The sequence below is a fragment of the Magnolia sinica genome, chromosome 18, assembly GCF_029962835.1.
Source record: "Magnolia sinica isolate HGM2019 chromosome 18, MsV1, whole genome shotgun sequence".
NCBI classification, from domain to species: Eukaryota; Viridiplantae; Streptophyta; class Magnoliopsida; order Magnoliales; family Magnoliaceae; genus Magnolia; species Magnolia sinica.
In genome coordinates this window covers 1,666,069-1,686,093 of record NC_080590.1, presented here as the reverse complement: position 1 = coordinate 1,686,093, position 20,025 = coordinate 1,666,069, and the positions used below count along the sequence as shown (strand labels likewise).

At 38.0% G+C, this 20,025-nt stretch overlaps 1 protein-coding gene across 1 annotated transcript in view; it reads right to left on the bottom strand.

Moving 5' to 3' along the window:
* Positions 1 to 9,287, bottom strand: part of LOC131233135 (GPCR-type G protein COLD1) — a 41,792-nt gene extending 32,505 nt beyond the window's left edge. Inside the window, exons 1-3 of the mRNA XM_058229739.1 lie at positions 9,058 to 9,287; positions 8,073 to 8,173; positions 3,001 to 3,108 (exon numbers count right to left, since the gene is read on the bottom strand). Coding sequence (XP_058085722.1) covers positions 3,001 to 3,108; positions 8,073 to 8,173; positions 9,058 to 9,272 — 424 coding nt within the window. The 5' untranslated portion in view covers positions 9,273 to 9,287. The remainder of the gene's footprint in view (positions 1 to 3,000; positions 3,109 to 8,072; positions 8,174 to 9,057) is intronic.
* Positions 9,288 to 20,025: the final 10,738 nt, after the last annotated feature.

Below are 20,025 nucleotides of genomic sequence, written 5' to 3'. Positions count from 1 at the left end.
CGTGGCGGACATTAGTATGGACTTCGTGCTCGGGCTTCCCAAGACTATAAAAAGCAAGATTCCGTTTTTGTCGTTGTGGACCGTTTTTCTAAAATGGCGCATTTTCTCCCATGTTCGAAGACGTCAGATGCGTCTCATGTTGGTCGTCTTTTTTTTGATGGTGTGGTGCGTCTCCATGGGTTACCTAAAACCATAATGTCTGATCGTGATGTTCGATTTACTAGCTATTTTTGGAAGACACTGTGGCACATTATGGAAACTCGTTTGCAATTTTCTACTGCTTACCACCCACAAACAGATGGTCAAACTGAAGTGGTAAACCGTAGCCTTGAAAATCTTCTACGTTGTCTAGTGGGTGAACATGTTAAGACTTGGGACCTAATTTTACCAACTGCTGAACTTTCTTATAATGGGTTAGTTAATAGATCTACAGGGTTGAGTCATTTTGAAATTGTAAGTGGTTATAAACCTAGAATGCCCATAGATCTCTTACCTATGTCTATTACCCAAAGGTCTTTTGAGTCAGACGATGCATTCGCATGCCATATTCATGATTTGCATACACATATTAGACAGCGGTTAAATAAGAGCAATAATAATTATAAAGTTTCAGATGATTCTCATCGTAAAGTGCAAGAATTTCAAGAAGGAGACTATGTAATGGTGCGAATAAGGCCAGAGCGATTCTCTCAAGGATCTGCAAAGAAATTATAAGCCTGTAGTGCTGGACCATTTAAGATATTACAAAAGGTTGGGTCCAACGCGTATCGGGTTGACCTTCCACCGAAATGAGCATTAATCCAACTTTTAATGTGGAAGATCTAGTCCGTGCCCATACTCCCATTATTGATACATCGTCCCTTTCATGGCCTTTTTCTGGAGTTTGCTACCCAACCCCTTCCACCACCTCCTCCACCCATTACCTATAAAGAAGCAATTGAGGAAATCTTGGATGACGAGATAGTATCCACGAGAGATGGGGGTTTCCAAAGGTATCTTGTCAAGTGGAAGAACAAACCATCGTCTGAATCTACGTGCTGTCGGGCGACGCATTGCAGGGTATTGATCCAGATCTACTCGAGCGCTACAAAAGTTTCAACTCGTCGGAGTCGAGTTTTTCTCACCCGAGGGGAATTGATGCGGACACAGGTGCATTCAAGGTGTACCAACGAAGAAAGCGCCAACCACAAGTGCCGTCCTTGTGGATAGGCGAATATTGAGGAGCTGAAGACCTTTCACATGTGATTGGACATATAGAAGACCCCACTTAGGGAAGACACATGTGAAGGAAGATTGGAGAAAGAAGACCGAGCGCACAAAATTTCACATACTTATGTTATTTGTGCATTTTTGACTTAGTTAGGGGTCTTTTAGTAATCTTATATCTTTATTTGCTTATTCTAGGGTATTTTAGTAATTTTATGTCTTTATTTGCTTATTTAAATGGGGTAAAGCCCTAAACACGAATTTCAACTATTGATGAATGAAAAGCAAACCCTTTGGTTGCCTCCTTCCTCTCTTCTCTCTAATGGTGCTTCTTCTCTCCCCTTGATCTTCTTCTTCTAATTTCTTCTTGTGCCCCTCCAACTTCCTCAAGGTAATAACTTTCTTTCTTTTATTTTTTTGTTTTGGCTAAGTCCTCTTCGATCAAAATCTTGAGAACCGATCTAAACCCTAAATCCCCAAATTCTCAAATCCCTAATCCGAGAAACTTCTTGGTTCTTCGGACTAGTGATCTTCATTGATCGATTGGGTGTGACCATGCAAGATCGGGAGGTCTCATCCCTCGCCGGATCCAACCTAAGTAGTAATTGAATTCCATACTCCATGGTTGTAGTGATGGCCCGCTCCATTGCATGTTTCCTTTATGATTTTCTCAGTTATGATGATTATTGTTAGAATTTTAGATCATTTATTCCTTTTATTTCCGCTGTTTAATTATTTCCATGAGCATGCATCATAATTAGGGCTGTCCTACGTCAGGTATCCAACCTGTCCAGCAGGATCACTCCATAAATATTGGAGGCCCGAAAAGTCAGGCTGATCCAATCAACCAACCAAAAACATCGAGATTCACATGGTGGTTAGCTGATGGTTAGATCAACGTGACTTTTGGGGTTCCCACTTTGCATGGTGGAGCAACTAGGTTGAACAGGTTGGATGACATGTATGCAATACGGCGGACCCATAGGTCTACAACTAGTTGCCCATAAAAGAAGGGGAAAAACAATCAATTGCTCAAAGAATAATGGTGCTAATAGATGGTGCTGGGGAATCTGCAAAAATATATAGAAGGGAAGGTATCCATAAGAAGTACAAACAGAGGGGGAGGTGACAAGTATCCCTTAAAACACAACTAAAATTTACATTGCAACGTTGTGCATGATTAGGACAGATGCAGGACACACACGAGAGTGGATTAGCTGTGGCCCCAACCTCACCCAACACGGTGCAGCCCTGCCCATGGGATCCACCTTGATCTATGTGTAGTATATCCATGCCGTCCACCCATTGAATGCCCACCATTAAAAACTTCCTAGGGCCCACCGTATTGTTTTTTTGCCATCCAACCCGTTGATAAGGTCACACGGACCTGGATGAAGGGAAAAAACTAATATCAGCTTGATCCGAAACTTTTGTGGCCCACAAGGAGTGTTTTTAATGGTCAATCACCGTTGTTTCCTGTAGTGTGGTCCACCTGGGATTTGGATCTATTTCATTTTTTGTATCATGCCCTAAATTGATCTGGAAAAACAGATGGACAGTGTGGGTATACTACGCATACATCAAGGTGGACCCCATGATCAAGGCCGCACCGTGTTGGGTGAGGTCGGGGCCGCACCTAATCCGCTCCCCACACACAAAGGGAGAGAGGGGAGAGGGTTGAGGGAGAGGGAGAGGGAGAGGGAGGGAGGATTGGCAGGGTATGGAAGGTGTTGGATCTTGAATCAAATAGCCACACATGCCATATTAATATCCGGCTAAAATGTAAATTCAAACCTTTATCTGGTGAAGGCATTGGAAAGTGAATGCCCATGCGCCAAAAAGCATAGAGAAATGCCAACAGGAACAAAATAGCTCCAAGTGCAGCACGTTCTTTCCTCACTCCTGAGATGAATAATTGATGCTTATTAATTTACAAATATAAAAACAAGAGCAATCTTCAAAGGAGAAATAACAATAAAAGAACAAAAACAGAGAGACATTGCTAAGAGTCATCTAATTTTCAGTAGTTGCCCTGTAATCCCAGCATTTCAGCAGTATGCAGGAAGATTAATACCAACATGAGAACGAGATTATTTTAAAGCGTGGTCATATTTGAACACCTCTACTTTTCTGCCAGGCATGCAAGAAAAATGGGCAAAGCATATTTAATTAAGTTTCTATAATTATCAAATCACGAATAGAGAAACCTCAGAACTCCAGCATACTTTGTAATTAATTTAATCACGGATCATTTTCACATGAGGGGCTATTTGGATTCACGGAAAGGAGATGAAAGGAAACATTGTTTCCCATGAAACTCAGTTTTCCTTGTTTGTCAAGCCTTTCTTTATGGGAATTTGTGGGAAACACAATTTCCCACTTTCTATCTTTGTTTTTTTTTTTTTTAAGAGGTAACAATTACTTTATTAAAAAGAGAAAACAGCGGGGATAAGAAACAACCCACTGAGATAGTGGGGTGGTCACCCTCCCATACCGAACAGATTACAACCCTTTAAGTTAACAAAAATTGAAGCCCACTCTACAATATATTGTTGGGCTCTAATGATGACAGATTCCGCCGAATTGGAGACATCCAATGTTGTCAAATCGCATAAGCAATTGCATGCGATCAGCATATGCTGTTCGCATATGCAATCGCACAATCGCATATGCCATGGCATTTATTTTTTTTCAAAAAAAAAATAAAAAAAGAGGGAAAAACTCCTCGCATATGCCATGGCATTTATTTTTTTTCAAAAAAAAAATAAAAAAAGAGGGAAAAACTCCTCTAATTAGTACACATGATTGGATTGGGTTATTTTACTTATTTCATTATAGTTTGAATGTTTCATTAAGTGATATATTTAATTACTTATATTATATTATATAAATTTTAACAAAACAATCAACAAGCTACATTAAAAGATAACTAATTATTATAAACTTCGAACAAATAAATTTTAATGATAAATGGATAACTTGAAACAACTTACAAGTTATAACTTACAACTTAATTTGCAAAAAGTAAGCACAACTTATAAAATACAAAAAATAAACATAATAGAAATAATTGTAGAGAGATTAGAGTAAGAGAGAAAGAGGTGTAAGAGAGAAAGAGTTAGAGATTTAGAGCTTTGGAGTAAAGAATAGTGAAAATGGAGGGGATATGAGTGCCTATTGATAGGCAAAAGTTCTCCGATTTGAAAAAATAAAAAATTCTTCCACTCTTGGCTATTGGGTAATACGCGATCGCATATGCAGTATGCGATCGCATATTGGTCGCATATAAAAGTATGCCATGGCATACTTGCCAGGATCGCATATGCCATCATGGCATATGCGATTTGATCAACAGTATCGCATATGCGCATATGCGATCGCATTTGATAACAATGGAGACATCGTTGAAACACCTTCCATTCCTTTCTTCCTATATAGACCACCAAACAACCAGGAGGGCCATTCTCCAAACTGTGTTCTTCTCCTTGCCTAGACTGGACCCAAGCCATGCTTTGAGCAATCTATCCGTCAACTTGGGGAAAGACCACGAAATACCAAATGAGTTTAAGATTGCTGTCCAAACCCGGTTGATGAAGAGGTAGTTTATAAAAAGGTGATCCACCGATTCTTCATACGCCAACAAAGACAGAGACATTTGCGATTATCATTCCCTTTTTTCTCAAATTATCTATTGTCAAAATCTTCTTCTTACCCACGAACCATCCAAAGGCCGCTTGGGGGAACTTTGTAGTTCCACACATGATCTGTCATTGTTTCTACTAAGGGAGTGGGATTAGTGCCCAGGGAACTATATAATGACCTAATCGAGAATTTCCCAAATCTATCGAATCACCATACTAGCATGTTTATACCCAGCTGATCTGGCTTACAACTGTTGATGCACCTAAGAAGGGCCATATATTCTTCCATCTCCCAATCTTGCAGATTTCTTCGACAGGTAGGGGATCCATATAATTTCTTCCCCACAAATGGAATAACTTTCGGCTACCGAAATGTGCCAATTTGAGACAAGACGAAAAATACAAGGGAAACGTTCTTTTAAAGCCACTTCTCCCACCCAAATGTCTTGCCAAAACAAATGTTTTCTCCTTTTCCTATGGTAAATCCGATTCCTTTAAGAACCTCTTTTTTTACAGATAAGATATCTTTCCAAAGAGTAGAGGCTCTATAAACTGAGTCCTTGGTCCACCATCCTCTCATTGAACGTCCATACTTACACTTAATTAACGTGTTCCAAAGAGTCCCATTTTCTAGCCTCCAGGTCCATTTACCCAAGAGAGCCCGATTCATGTGTTTAAGATCTCTAACCCCGCTTTCTATCTTTGTTGGAAAATAAACAAATTTATTTTCCCACCTCCACTCCTAAGAAACGCATTTTCTCACGATGGAAGGAAAATGGGTTTTTCAAGGGTTAAGCCGAAACATGCCAAATTGATGCAGACATCAGTGGTGCACCCTTTAGAGTGTACCAGAGGAGGAGGCGTCGCCAACAGAGTATAGAAGCAGAGAAGTTGATGTGGATGGACGTCAGGTCCATCGCACCCATTTTTTAACGCGCTACGAGTGCAGTAGCGGCATAACCGCACCTTGCCCGTGGGCCCATGGGACGGATTTCACACACTGTCACGCGAGTGTTTAATTTTAGGCATCTTTTTATTCTTTTCCTTGTTTTCATTGGCTTTATTACACTTTTTATTTTTAGACATCTTTTTTGTTATTTTTCTTGTTTTTAGGGGCTTTAGTGCACTTTTTGTTTTTTTCCTTGGCTTATATATACACTATAAGAAAACCTATTTTATTATTCAGTGAATGAGAATTTGTATGTTTTTTTCCTCTTTTACTAAAGATATTAGGGTTTTAGGATTGGCCCTTGAATGTTGAGGATTCCACCCCGATTTCAGGTTTTCCTTCTTTCTATATCTTTGGGGTACAAGAAAATGTAAGAATCATCCGTCTTCTTTTCTTTGATGCCCTAGAATCCATACTTTCTTTCATCTCGAACCCATCTCTTTTTCATCTCTTTCATTCCTCCCTAGATATTCCATTTTTATTTGAACGGAAAAGATGGATGGCTAGTTAGGAGAATCGGATCTAAACTTGATTGTGGACTGGTTTATGCTAGATCAGGGATATCTCCATATCCCTAGGTCCTCCATTTTTACTGTTTACGTGATTTTATGCTAAGGAGCATGATCCTGACGGAATGATTTCATCTCTGTGTTGAGATTTGATTAATCGACGTGGTTAATAACAGTTAGTTTATTACTTTTATTATTTGAATCTCTTCAACCTGATTATACATGCATCTATGGTTAGGCCATCACATGTCCCTGCATCACAAATGGTGGCACATGTGCCACCACATCCATCTTCTCTTGTGCACCCGTGTATAAAGAGCCCCACGTGTGCTAATGTGGAACTTGTCACCATCCATCTTCTCTTGCGCCCCACATGTGCTATTGTGCCATAAGTACCACCATTCATCTTATTTTGTTCCCCACATGTGCAAATCACTCCATATAAGGCAACATGCAACATGTGTTACATGTGTCATCATCCATCTTCAATTGCGAATATGCCACCTATGCTAATGGTGCCAATGTGCACAAGTGCTGCCATCAGCCACCTAGCTTTAAGTGCCCATGTGTTAAATGTGTGAATGTGTGTCTTGTGCCACGTGCCACCGTACAACTTCAAGCACCTCACATGCATCACATGTGCCACAGTTCACCTTCAAGTGCCCACCTATGCCATGTATGCCACACATGCCACTGTTCATCTTTAAGCATCCCAATTGTGCCACGTGCTAATATGGCACGTACTAGTGATATATATATATATATATATATAAAAAAAATCAAGAAATTGTTTTACCAAACAAAAAATTTGAAAATAGATTCTAAATTTCTAGAAAAATCTGGTTTAAGAAAAAAAAAAATGAAAACAATGTTTCCTTTCCCACAGTTTCCTGAAAATAAGGTTTCCCAAGAAATACTATTTCCTTTCCTACGCATTCCATGAATCCAAACAGGCCCTGAAAGTAAATCAAAAGCTACTATGTACTTAGAAATTATCCATTGAATACATTGCCACAAGTATTTGACAAAGGTCAGCACTTCGCAAAATCCAAGCTCCTCACTGTGATGACGTTGTGCACTTACAAAGAGGCAGATATTGCCACTGCCACAAGTATTTGACAGAGGCCAAAATTCCAAAATATATGAGCTTCCTACTCTCTTTTTTTCTTTTTTTTCTTTTTTTTGGAAGATTGAGCTTCCTACTGTAATGATGTTGTGACTGATAGAGAGGAAGATATTGTTCGTGCAAGCTTACGATATCAGTGGCAGAGAACATACAACCTTCCTCTTTTTTTTTTCTTTTTCTGCTTAGATCAATGAGTAAATGATTTATTCATTTCAAACTTACTATTGGAAGCAGGGTGGGCAATCAAGCCATTTCCCCATTATTTCTCCTGTCTGTACCATTGTTTGTGTGTAATGTGTAGTGAATCGTAATTGATGAGATATCCTCATCACACTGAGGCCCTCTTGGAACCCTGGGTTTTTTCATATTGTCATATACACATTTTGCATTATGAAATTTGATGCACAGATTAATTGCCAGAATACCAAGCTGTCTAATGCCTAATTCTGGATATAGAAATCAAGATTTGTCCATAAATTGTTTGGCTCAAAGTAAATTTAAAATGCAGAAGAGGCAATTGGCAATTCCAACTTTACAAAACACCAAGATGCATTCAAGAAAAGATCTGGTTAAAAGACTGATGTAAGCAAAGAGAAAAGCACCATACTAAGTTTCAAAAAAAAAAAAAAAAAACACCATACCATTGTTACAGAGCATCAGATAGCAATGATAATATGGCAACACGAAGACCAGCAACAGTATCAAACAAAACAGATCTACTTTCCAATTTATCCATCTCGCCCTGCAACCAGAAAGTAACCAAACATCTTTAGATCAATTGCACAAAGGCTCGAATAACTACAAATTAAGAGGCCTCTAGCAACTAATTGAAATTTTTAGCCTTTAAATTAACAGGTGTTATATAATGCCCAGGCCAAGAGATTGTATGGTACCATCAGTGCTTTTAGTTCGTGCAAGTGGGGCACATCATTCAGTGATCTAAACAGTTGATATTACAGGCTCCTCTCGCATGGTCCCAAAAAATCTCCCAGACGGAAAATTCCTAAACCTTTCGATTTGAGGGCCAACATAAAAACGGTTAAGAAAGAAAATGCAGCAACAGCTTCCATTTAACCATGAAAGGTGAAATATTCTATAGCTATGATCCTCAAATGAGGTGGGTTTTTGGTCCGCCACAGTATGTTCCGAGTCTCCTGTAGCACCCTAATTCGTTCCCATTGTCTGTGATCCGGACCATTGATCAGATGAGACCCAACTTGAAGGGGATGCACCATTCCCTAAAATCTCCCAGCACACATGGACGTTTGAGAAAAGTAATGAAATACAGCCACCATCAGAGATTGGCTTGCTACAGCTCATCGATCTGGGAGATGTTTTGGCGAATGCTGCATTCATGGCGAACCCAATAAGACCAATGTTCCAGATCATCAAACCGTGGGCCGCACTTGTACATATCATGGAGCCATACGACACTATGCATGTCTTGCATTGCATAATCAGATCTAATTCGAGATCAAGATAAACCTGAAACCCTGAATTGAAGAAAGGAAAACCCTATAAAATTCCCCCTAATGAAAATTCTTCAATCTCACGATATCCAAACCCTAGAAAAAATCACAGGTGCAGTGAGTTGCTGAATGAAAGAAACGAAAGACAGAGAGATACTCTTTGGAGAGTACGGGTAAGATCTCGAAGAGGACGAGCTCGAAAAGGTTGCAGGAGAAAGCGAAGACGAGGCTGAAGAGGATCTGAACCAGAGCCCTCTTCTCCTCGTACTCCTTATATAGCCTTCGGTTCAGGAACCAAAGCCCGGCCCACCCCAGCAGCCCCAGAGATCCAATCACCACCGTCCCTTCGTATACTGCCCTTCCCCACCCCATTCTCTCTCCCTCCCTCCTCTCTCTCTACCGTTTTTTCATTTCGCAGTCTCGCCTTGCTTTTCCAGTCTCCCTGAGTTTGGCGGCACGGAATGATATATGAGAAATGCTTGCGCGCGTGGGAATTTCCTTCCCATGCACGCAGTGACTGGCCAAGATCCCTTTCAGAGGCAATTATGGGATTATGGGAATGTGTAAGGGCAAAAGCGAGACATGGAACCTCGTCTTTTCTCTGTCTTCATGATAAAATGCATTTTTTTCTGGATTGGCGTCGACCATGGACTCAATGAGTCGAGAATTAAAAAACGATGAATCAAAATTTATAAATGAATTTATTAACAAATAGAGAGATTTTTACCGTAAAATGAATCAGTGGTTTAGATTTTACCAAATAATAACCCCAGACAGCAAGTACTCCCACAAGGTGCTTTTTCAACTATAAAATTACATTACTACCCTTTTCCATTTCCTTAGAAAGAGGAGAATCCCCAGTTATTAGGTCCGCCTGGCATGTGTTTGACATCCACGTGGTCCTGTGATGCGAACCAACATGTTAGGCGCATACCCGGGATTTAAGAGTAAATATAAGTAAATGACATTTGAGGTGCATTTACATTTAGATACGAGTAAATGCGTAAAGGTGAAATAAAATTGAAGTAAACAAGCTTGCATGAAATATCCCTCTCATAGATGATTTTAAAATGAATGAAAATGAAATACCTTTTTTAGCACCGTTTAAAAGTCAAAGTAGTAAACAAAGGTGTCACTAATGCACATGTTCACCATATGCGTGACATGTTATTAATACCCCAACATCATCTAATTATTGGTTAAATTATTAAAAGCACCCCCATAAAATAAAGGTTACTCATTAAAATGGATGGTAAAAAATTGTTGGCAAGTTATTTGGTTGCAATTCTTATGTTTATAGCCCACCTAAGGCTTCAAATTTCTTCATTATTTTTTACAAGAGCATATATTCCAACTGGTCTCCTACAATTATTCCGTTCAATGTCACATATTCACATTAATTAAGAATGCTAAAATTGATCTATAATATTACAGATATTCCTGTGAATATGTTGAAAAAATCCGATGTTTTTTTGCTCCTCCCATCCACTCACGTCTAAACACAATATTTGGATTTTAATTGCATTTCATTTAGTCTAATACAATAACAACTGAGTAAGTCATTTACCTCCAATCCCATTTTCCATATATATCCATTCACAAGCTCCCAAACAAGTTAGGTGAACCAACAAATATTGAGAATTAAATGACAAGCCAGGCCACATATGTGCCACTATGCGACATGCCAGTGTGCCACATATGCCATTGTGTCTATCCTTCTTCTATTGGGCCACATGTGTAAAGCATCCGACATGTACTAACATGCCACACTTGACACCATCCATTGCCCACATGCACTAATGTAATGCATGTACACATGCCACTATAACATTATCCACCATCAGTTTCTTTAAAATATCTTACGTGTGCTTGGTGCCAATGTGCACAGGTACCACCATATAACTTGAATGCCGCCATATCCAATATGCTAACAGGTGACTTGTGTCACATGTGCTATTATACACTTTCAAGTACCTCACATATACCATATATGCTACAATTCAGCTTCAAACACCTTATTTGCTACTTATGCTGCATGCACATATGTTAACTTGGCACATGTTAGTGACTAGATAGAATTTTTTTACCAAACAATAATCTGAAATTTTAACAAACAACAAAAATAATGTTTTATTTCTCATAGTTCCCTTGAATCAAGGTTTTCCAATAAACATTACTTCCTTTCTTATGATTTCCATAAATCCAAACAGGCCCTGATTGAAAATAATAATAATAATAATAAATAAATATACAATAAAAAGTATCTAAAAAATTATGAAATGCCATCGTCGTCGTCGTCGTCGTCGTCATCATCATCGTCGTCGTCATCGTCGTCGTCTTCTTACTCATCCTCTTTTTAAGGAAATTAAACATTAAAAAGGACAATGAATATTATAAAATTTTACTTCTTCTACTCCCATGTCGTTCTCTCTTTTCTTCAATAAAGACCTAGAAAAAATAATAAGAAGTATGTAGTCTAAAACATAGAGAGAATGAATGAGCTGTTTTTAATTTTTACTCCACTCCTTTTCTTCAATTCACCATCTTGCCCCGATAATTAAGACTCACCCAACCTGTTTTAACTCTGTCATGGTTGGCTAAAAAAACCAAGCCCGATTGAGTCACATAAGATGAAATGGGATATAATTCGATACACTTTATGGAGGTGCACGGTTTCCATTTATAATTAATTAAGAGGGTTGTTGTAAGAGATATACATAGCAGCTGAATATTGTTAGGCTAATTACGGTGTGTACAATTGGAGCAAGCTTATCTATAGACACCAAGATATGCAAGATCCTTATCTATAGTCATCGGGATATGCACGATCACTAGTTGCATTACGGGGTGAATCCATGAGATTTTCTCCACGCATGCTATCTCCTCTAACAACATACATCCCTGGTTCTCTCGACCCAATTATTAGTCCGGGTTGAGTTGACTTGGCTGGGTCCTTGGTCAAATTCAACCGGTTTGCAAGCCATGGTTGGAATTATGTTTTCCATTTGGAGAAAGAAATATCTCCTTAAGTCATGACAATGGGCATGTTTGGACACATGAAATACGAGGGGAAAGAATAGAAAAAAAGAAGTAATTACTCAGGGATGATCCTCACAATAAGTTCTAAAATATGGATTCTATTTTTAGAGTTAGCAGTTACTTGAATAGCACATGTAAGTCACATATTCCTTCTTTTTTTAAAGAAATGTTTGAACACACCACCTGTAAGTCTATTAAATAAGCAAAAAGTTGTACATGAATGAGCCTCACCTATCATATACATGGCTAGAGAGTTGATCATATATAAATACAATAAGAGAGAAACCAGAAGAATATAAGAGGCCATCAAGGATGTGAAGAAACTTTGGACGACAGCAACACATGGATACAAGTGCCTTCTAGCCTACTACCCATTCTAATATAGCTCCTAAAGAAACATTCCCTTGAATAACACCTGAACCGGAGCAAACGACCTCCTGCATAACCTGGCCCAAGCCAATATCATTGCTGTCCAAACCCGTGCATAGATCAGCAGCGCCCTTTACATTGGTTACAGCCAACAACAGGATGGTAAAAGGGCCGAAACAAGGACACAACAGTGAAATTAGCAACCACAACAACCCACAAGAATCAACCAAACCCACTCTGCCCTTCTCGACATGCTTTCATTCTCTAAAATCTGAGCAACCTGAACAACCCGCAATACTGAAACAACCTCAGCTAGCAAGCAGCTTCCCTACCACTCAGAATTATCAAACCAACATGTAAGTCCCACATTCCTCTTACAAAAGTTACCTAGTTTTTTGGGCACCACAAACAGTGCTGTGTATCAACTATCACACTTCATGGTGTGTGATGTTTTTGCAGGTGTAATATCCCTTTACCTGCAACATGAAACATGGGGTTATTGATAAAAGATGGAAAAGAAAAAAGTTTCACTTGTAAAGTGTTAAGTTTAGATTCTTCTATCTAGAACTCTGACATGAACAAAAAGCTACACATTTAATGGTGCATTTGTATGACATGAAATTTGCTATTTAATAATTATTTTCTAATATTAATATTTTTTTTATGATTCATTTTAAACATGCCATGTTTAGTCTCCATAGGAAATTTTTTAAAAATCACAAAATCCCCCCAAAGTAAGAAAATGATTTCTAAAAAAAAAAGAAGAAGAAGCTACAATTACGATTTACAAAATCTGAAATTCCTTTCACCATCCAATCACAAAGATGTTTACATTGTATATTTACAATTATGATTTAAAATTCCATCCGTAATCACAAGAGATGGTATATTTACCTTCATAGCTCACATCCCTCCCTCAGCAACAACTCATAATAACCTAAGATTTTCCTAATCCCCTGAGCATCCCTTGATAACTACCCAGATCTTACCTTATTCAAAAGACTCAGATCAAATTTAAAAGAAAATCAACTAATCAAGTTTAAAAGAAAACTATTCGAATTCAAAGGAAAACTAACTCAAATTAGAGAAAAAAAAACTAATTATTCCTATATACATGTGGGATTGTAGCACATTCTCTACTGTAATTAACATGTAGTGGCCATCTTCCTAGCCAATGACCAGATAAATAGAATTATTCGACCCAGGTGATTCAAGATAAACTGGCGTATGTGATAGGTGGCTCAAACCAATGACGGGACCATCTCATTATATAAAATGTGAACCTTAAAATTTCAAGACAACTGACCGTATAGTTAGGATGATCCAATTAATGTGATTTAGTGAATTGAAGATAGTGAGAAGTGAGTCCTGCATAATAAAAGATCCAAAACAATGATTGAAACTTTTCTATTACAATCAGCATGAACCATCCATTTTCCTAGCCATCGATCAGATTCATAGGACCATCTTATCAAAGTGACATTTGTAAGGGACGGGCAATGAGAAATGAGCCCCACTTAATGGAGAATAAATGACTAGACCTTCTTTGTTATAATTAATATATGCTATCCATTTTATAGCCCTTGGCTGGATAGATGCATTGTCTAATCAAGATGTTTTTTTGGGATGCAATCATGGGCCTAATGCAGCAGAAGATCCAGGTTGTAAGAATTGGTACTTGTGTTGATTTAAAATTTCTGTTGCAATAGGTCCCCATTTGACTATCTTCACTTCTAGAGAACGACTGAAGTGTAATTATTTATTAAGACATTCATGGTGTTAGAAATTTAATGAATTTGTGACTTAAAAATGGATTGACCAAACAGTTAAAACATTTTTTAAATTTTGAAGAAAATCTTATTAAATTGACAAATTGTTAATTTTCAACTATACAAAACCACAAGCAATGACAAGTTAACCCCTGAAGATTGAAGTCTAGGTGCTTTTCACCCCGAATCATGATTTTTAAAAACAGGGCAAAATTCATTTACAGTGGCATTCAGGTGCATTTTCATACAATTTTAATATCATGCTCAAGGAGAAGCATTTAGGTCCAATTAACTAAAATTTCAATTTTCACAACAAAGGAAAATGCCTCTAGGACAAGCATTAAGGTAAAGTGCCACTGGGATAGAATTTCGGTATATTTATCCTAAAGCTACAGCATTAAAAAAGGGTGAGTACATCAATAATAACCATTTATATGTAATTATCTAATATTTTAACATGAAAAGAGAGACAACTGTCTAATTATCAGCATTTAGAGCATTTGCCTATAGTTTCAATTACAAAATAAGGTTAAGTTCCTATTGTAGTAGGGATTCTAGAGCCTTTTTGTTGGAATATATGTTGAATTAAATAGACTACATAGAAAATCGAGAACCAAAAAAGAAAATATTGTTAACTACTTGTCTTGGGTCTAGGTCAAGTTTGGGTCTAGTTCATTTTAGTGTGATGTCCGGGTAAGGTTGGGTCAAGTCGGGTTGATTTTGAGAGCACCCACACCTAACCCATTCAATAATTCAGGTCAACCTTTTGGATCCAGACCCATCCATGGGTCTAAATTTTGGACCCAAACCCACTCATTGTCAGGCTGCGTCCAATGACCCATTGGGTCTACCCAACCCATTTGCACCCGCAGCCCTAATCTTTATCTACTTGAGTCAGGTGACAAGGGATTGGTACAAAGAAGCTTGATAGATAGTAGCTGCAGTCATACATGGTTCCAATTCCTCAAAAACTTAATATTTTTTGCCCTCAAATTAGTAATTTTCTTAGTGCAAAAACTATGTTTCTCTGGGGAACGATTGTCAGATTTGTTTGCAGGAATTAAAAATAGTGAACTGGAATATATGAAAACGAAATTAGTAAAAACTAATCTCATGGAGTATAGAGCATTATTGTAGTGTTGGACTTATGGTACAATAGCCTCTAAATACTGAAATCAATTTTATTATTATTGTTTTATTTCCAATACCAGAAATCAATTTTATAATATGCAATAATCATCAAAATATTTTTATGAACTTCATGATTTCTTTTATAGAGAATATATACATGTGGCACACTTTAAAGTGTGTCATAGGTATATCCTCTACAAATTTTTAATGACCATGTACACTCTTGGAGTTTCCATAGTTAAACAATTTTAGTAATTTCACCAACAACAGCATTTTTACTTTCTAAATGTTATTATTGTAAATTGTTCCTGCGGATACTAAATTATGCATGAATTCTGGTTAACTTCGTTGATGGGTCTATTTTGTTCTTTTAAATAACTTGTTTCTTATCCTCCATACATATCTATTGTGTCCATATCAAGATTCAAGCTGTTTTTATGTATACCATGAAAGTGATCAAACCTTGATGGCCAAGAGTTGAAAATCACGAGGAACTAATGAACAACAAAATTAGTTTGGAAGGTATAGTGAAACAATGACAAATAATTTATAAGATAGCATAAAGCTGAGGATATGGTCCCATTAAAAAAGTAAGTCCTACCTCATAATCAAAACATAAGGTCTTCTTACAATCTAAATCCATTTTGCTGATTAGGAGCTTCTTGCAGTCAGCATCCATTCCGCAGATTAAGGATTCCATAAACATTTGTTGCTGACTCTGCAACCATTGCACCAGAGATAATTAAGTTGATAATTAAAAGCAGAGCTGATAATCCAAGTGTTAAGAAATTTTATAATTAGAAAGCAGATCTAGAAATGCAGGAGCTCCACTTCTACAAATATATCATAAAACAACATAAGAACCCAATTATGGATTCAAAAACCCAAATTCATGTTTCACACAATGTATTAACCATATGAAAACAGGAGTGATGGGTTCTCAGCAGATGCAAGTTAACAGACCAAAAGAAGTTCATAAATGTTGGGATTAAGTTTTAAATGCATGGGTTTGCTGCTAAGTGGTTGTGAAGCCAAGTGGATTGAACTTTGAAGGATAACCTCAGAATATACAATCTTAAGTATGATTTTTGAGGAACACAGATGGGTTTTACACTATTGACTGACGGTTTATTTATTTTATTTTTTTTCAAAAATTGCTCAAGCAGATTAGTGTGATAAGCTCAAGGCATCAGATTTGTAGGACAACATTCGGAAAAAGAAAGCATTTTAGTAATGAAAGCATTCTACTCCCTGGAGTACAATAAGAAAAAAGCATTATATTCCATAGATGAATGCAACCCTACCCAAAGAAAGAAAAAAAGTAAAAAAAGTGGTATACCATATTCTTACATTTGAAACGTCCAGTGGGCAAAAGCACGGAGCTCTTCCCTGCCTTTGAAGAGAGAGCTAGACAGAAACAGCGATTTCGAGAATAGACAGCGGTGTCAAGAACTAGCTGGCTTGTTTGTATTGGACACTTTGAATCTTTTAAAGCACACAGTTTGTCAAGTCTTGGATCACTCTCCCTTGCTATGGTAATGCGTGAACATATCTGATGAAATAGCATGAAACAATGCCAAACAAATGTTACATCCTTTTTGTTAAAATGTCCAGTTATTGAGAAGAAAAGTATCCAAAATTAGTCATCCATTATATCCAAGAGTTCTTTCAACATTCTTTCAGGCCTGGTTTCATCTTTTGAATCAATCAATCGGCTCGTCGAGCGGCCATTTCAGTATTTATAGGCCACTGAATGCAAGCCACCACCAATTTATACGGTGATTAGTCTAATGCTATCATAATATAAGGTATAATTTGGCAACAGAAAGGCAGTACAAAAAGTGAAGTTTTACACCTGATCTAGGTAGCATCATTTTCTTTTTTATATAACACCACAATGTACAATCAGTTGAAGAAATGATTATCCTGAGCACTGCAACCAAGCATTCATTATTCGTTGTCATCATCTAGGACTTATCCCAACAAAATGTAAGGTTGGAGATGTAGGATACTGATCCCTGTACCTCTCGCGTGCTAAGCAAGCTCTCTACATTATGAACTACGTCCCCAGCCGGCATTGATTATTAATTAACAAAAGTGCCTTGCCATGCAAACTTTTTAATTCCAATTTTGTACAATTTAAATACAACATATTCCTGATTTAACATTTTTTTTGTCCTGTTTTTATGTTTCTTTGACTGTTTGACCAGTGCCAACCTACCTCATTGCAATTTTATTAAATTTTCAGCATTGTGAATTGCTGGGACACTTAATAAAAAATCATAATTTAGCAGTCATTTAGAGGCAAAGGCAAACAAATGTGGGGCATCGTGATGGACAATTCAAATCAGTGATTAGACAGATTCTACTGATCTAGGTTGTCCATCATGTGGAACCCACTGTTGAGTGCAAGTCAATCCCCAAAAATCACTTTGATCAGATCATCCAACCATCCAATCAATTATTAGGAAAATGGACTGTATTATAATACAAAAGGTCCAATCATTGATCTAGATTGTCCATCATTTGGAGCCAACCTTTCATTGCTTGTCCCTCATAAATGTCACTTTGATTCATCGACCCTAGCCATCCGATCAGTGGCTAGGAACATGGATGGTTTGATGATAGAGAAGATCCAATCATTGACTTGGATCATCCCTCATGTGTGACCCGCGTTCCATTGCCTGTCCCCTAACAAAATTACTTTAATTGGATGGTCCAAACGATTTGATGAATGGTTATGAAAATGGATGGTCCAAACGATTTGCTGAATGGTTAGGAAGATGGATATTCCAAATGATTTGATGAATGATTAGGAGAATGTATGGTCCATATTGATTATAATAAATAACTTCCAACCATTTTTGGTCTGTCCATCATGTGGGCCCCATCTTTGATTCCATGTCCATTCCAAATAGCTTTGATTAGATTATTCTAACTTTCCAATCAATGGCTAGGAAAATGGGTGGCCAATATTGATTATAACAGAGGAAGATCCATTCATTGATTTGGACCATCCATCATGTGGGACCCACATATTATTGCTCATTCATCTTAAAGTCACTTTGATTGGATGATCCTCACCATCGGTCAATGGCTAAGATAGAACAATCCACACAAATCATAATAGGGGGTTCAATCATTGATTTGGACCATCCATCATGTAGAGCCCAACTTCAATTGAATGTCCCACCGAAAAGATCGCTTTGATTGGATGATCCTTGCCATCTGATCAGTGATAAGTAAAATGGACGGTTTGTATAGATTATAATAGAGAAGATCTAATCATTGATATGAAGCATCAATAATATGGGGCCCACCTTTAATCTCCCTCTCTTAAAAGTCGCCTGGGTCGGATGATCATAGCCACTTGATGAAAATGAACAGTCCATAATGATTATGATGAAGGTACATTGATCTAGACCATTCATCATGTGGGGCCCATCTTTGATTGGTCATTCATCTTAAAAGTTGCTTTGATGGGACGATCCTAGCCATTCGATCCATGTTGATTATAGCATAGAAGATCCAATCATTGATTTGGACCATCTATCATGTGGGGCCCACCTTTAATTGCACATCCCACCCAAAAGATCACTTTTCATTGGATGATCTTAACTGTCTGATCAATGGCTAGTAAAATGGACAATTCATATTGATTGTAACGAAGAAGGTCGAATCATTGATATGGACCACTTGCGAGGCCAACTTTGATTGCCGTCCTCTTAAATGTCACTTGGATTGGGTGATCCTAGCCATTGGAAAATGGATAATCCATATTAGTTATAAACTTATAATAGAGAATATCCAATCATTGATTTGCAGTCCATAATGGGCCACCTTAGACCTTCCCAAAAGATCACTTTGATCGGATGACGGGAAGAGAGAGAGAGAGAGAGAGAGAGAGAGAGAGAGAGAGAGAGAGAGAGGACCGCATAGATTGCGCATAGATTGCCCACAAAAGAACATTTACAAGAGATTGTCCGTGTTTAGAGGAAAAGAATAGAGTGACCAGAGGATTGAAACATTCAAAATTTAAAATTTGTACACATCCTCGGCCACATCAAGGCCTGTTGTATAAAGGGTTTGGATGACTGAGACACAACCTCAAATTCAAATGCTAAAGTCTCGACATGCATTGCAAACCACTGATCAAATAGATTTTTCAGTGGCGCCTTCCCTTTTCCCATGCCTTACAAACCGCTTCCTCTCTTCTTGACTTGCATTGTTCCTGCCACATCAACTCGTTTCCATACATACCATTGGAAATTTAGGGCAGAGCAAGCCAGCATTTGCATGGGCCCATCATTTGAGGATCAAGACACTTACCTAGTGCGGCCCTATGCACATATAGTCATGCCCCAAATGCCTACTTTGGAACTCACTTTCCATCAATGAGAATTGGCCTACTTCCTGAGGCTCTGTTTGGCAGGGGATCCGCAAAACAGGATTTTAAGTCTTTCAGGCCCATGTCTTTCATGTCAAACTCTCCATACTTGAGAAGCACTGTTTAATTACATTTTCCAAAATTCTAGATGAACCTGAACATGGCTGTAAGTATGATGTAGAGAGCATGGAGTTTACTAGAAGCATGATCAGGCTCGATCCTGATTTTTCTACCCAAACAGACCCTAACGGAAGTGGCTTGTTGGACCACCATATTGAATCCCCATTTTTAGCCATGATGTGCATTGGTCTTAGGCTGTAACCGAGAGCCACAACCCATTTCAATATGGCTGAGCTGACCCCTTCAAAATTCACCAAGTCCATGCCCAACCAATCCATTTAATTTTAATTGGCTTAGGCTCAACCAACCA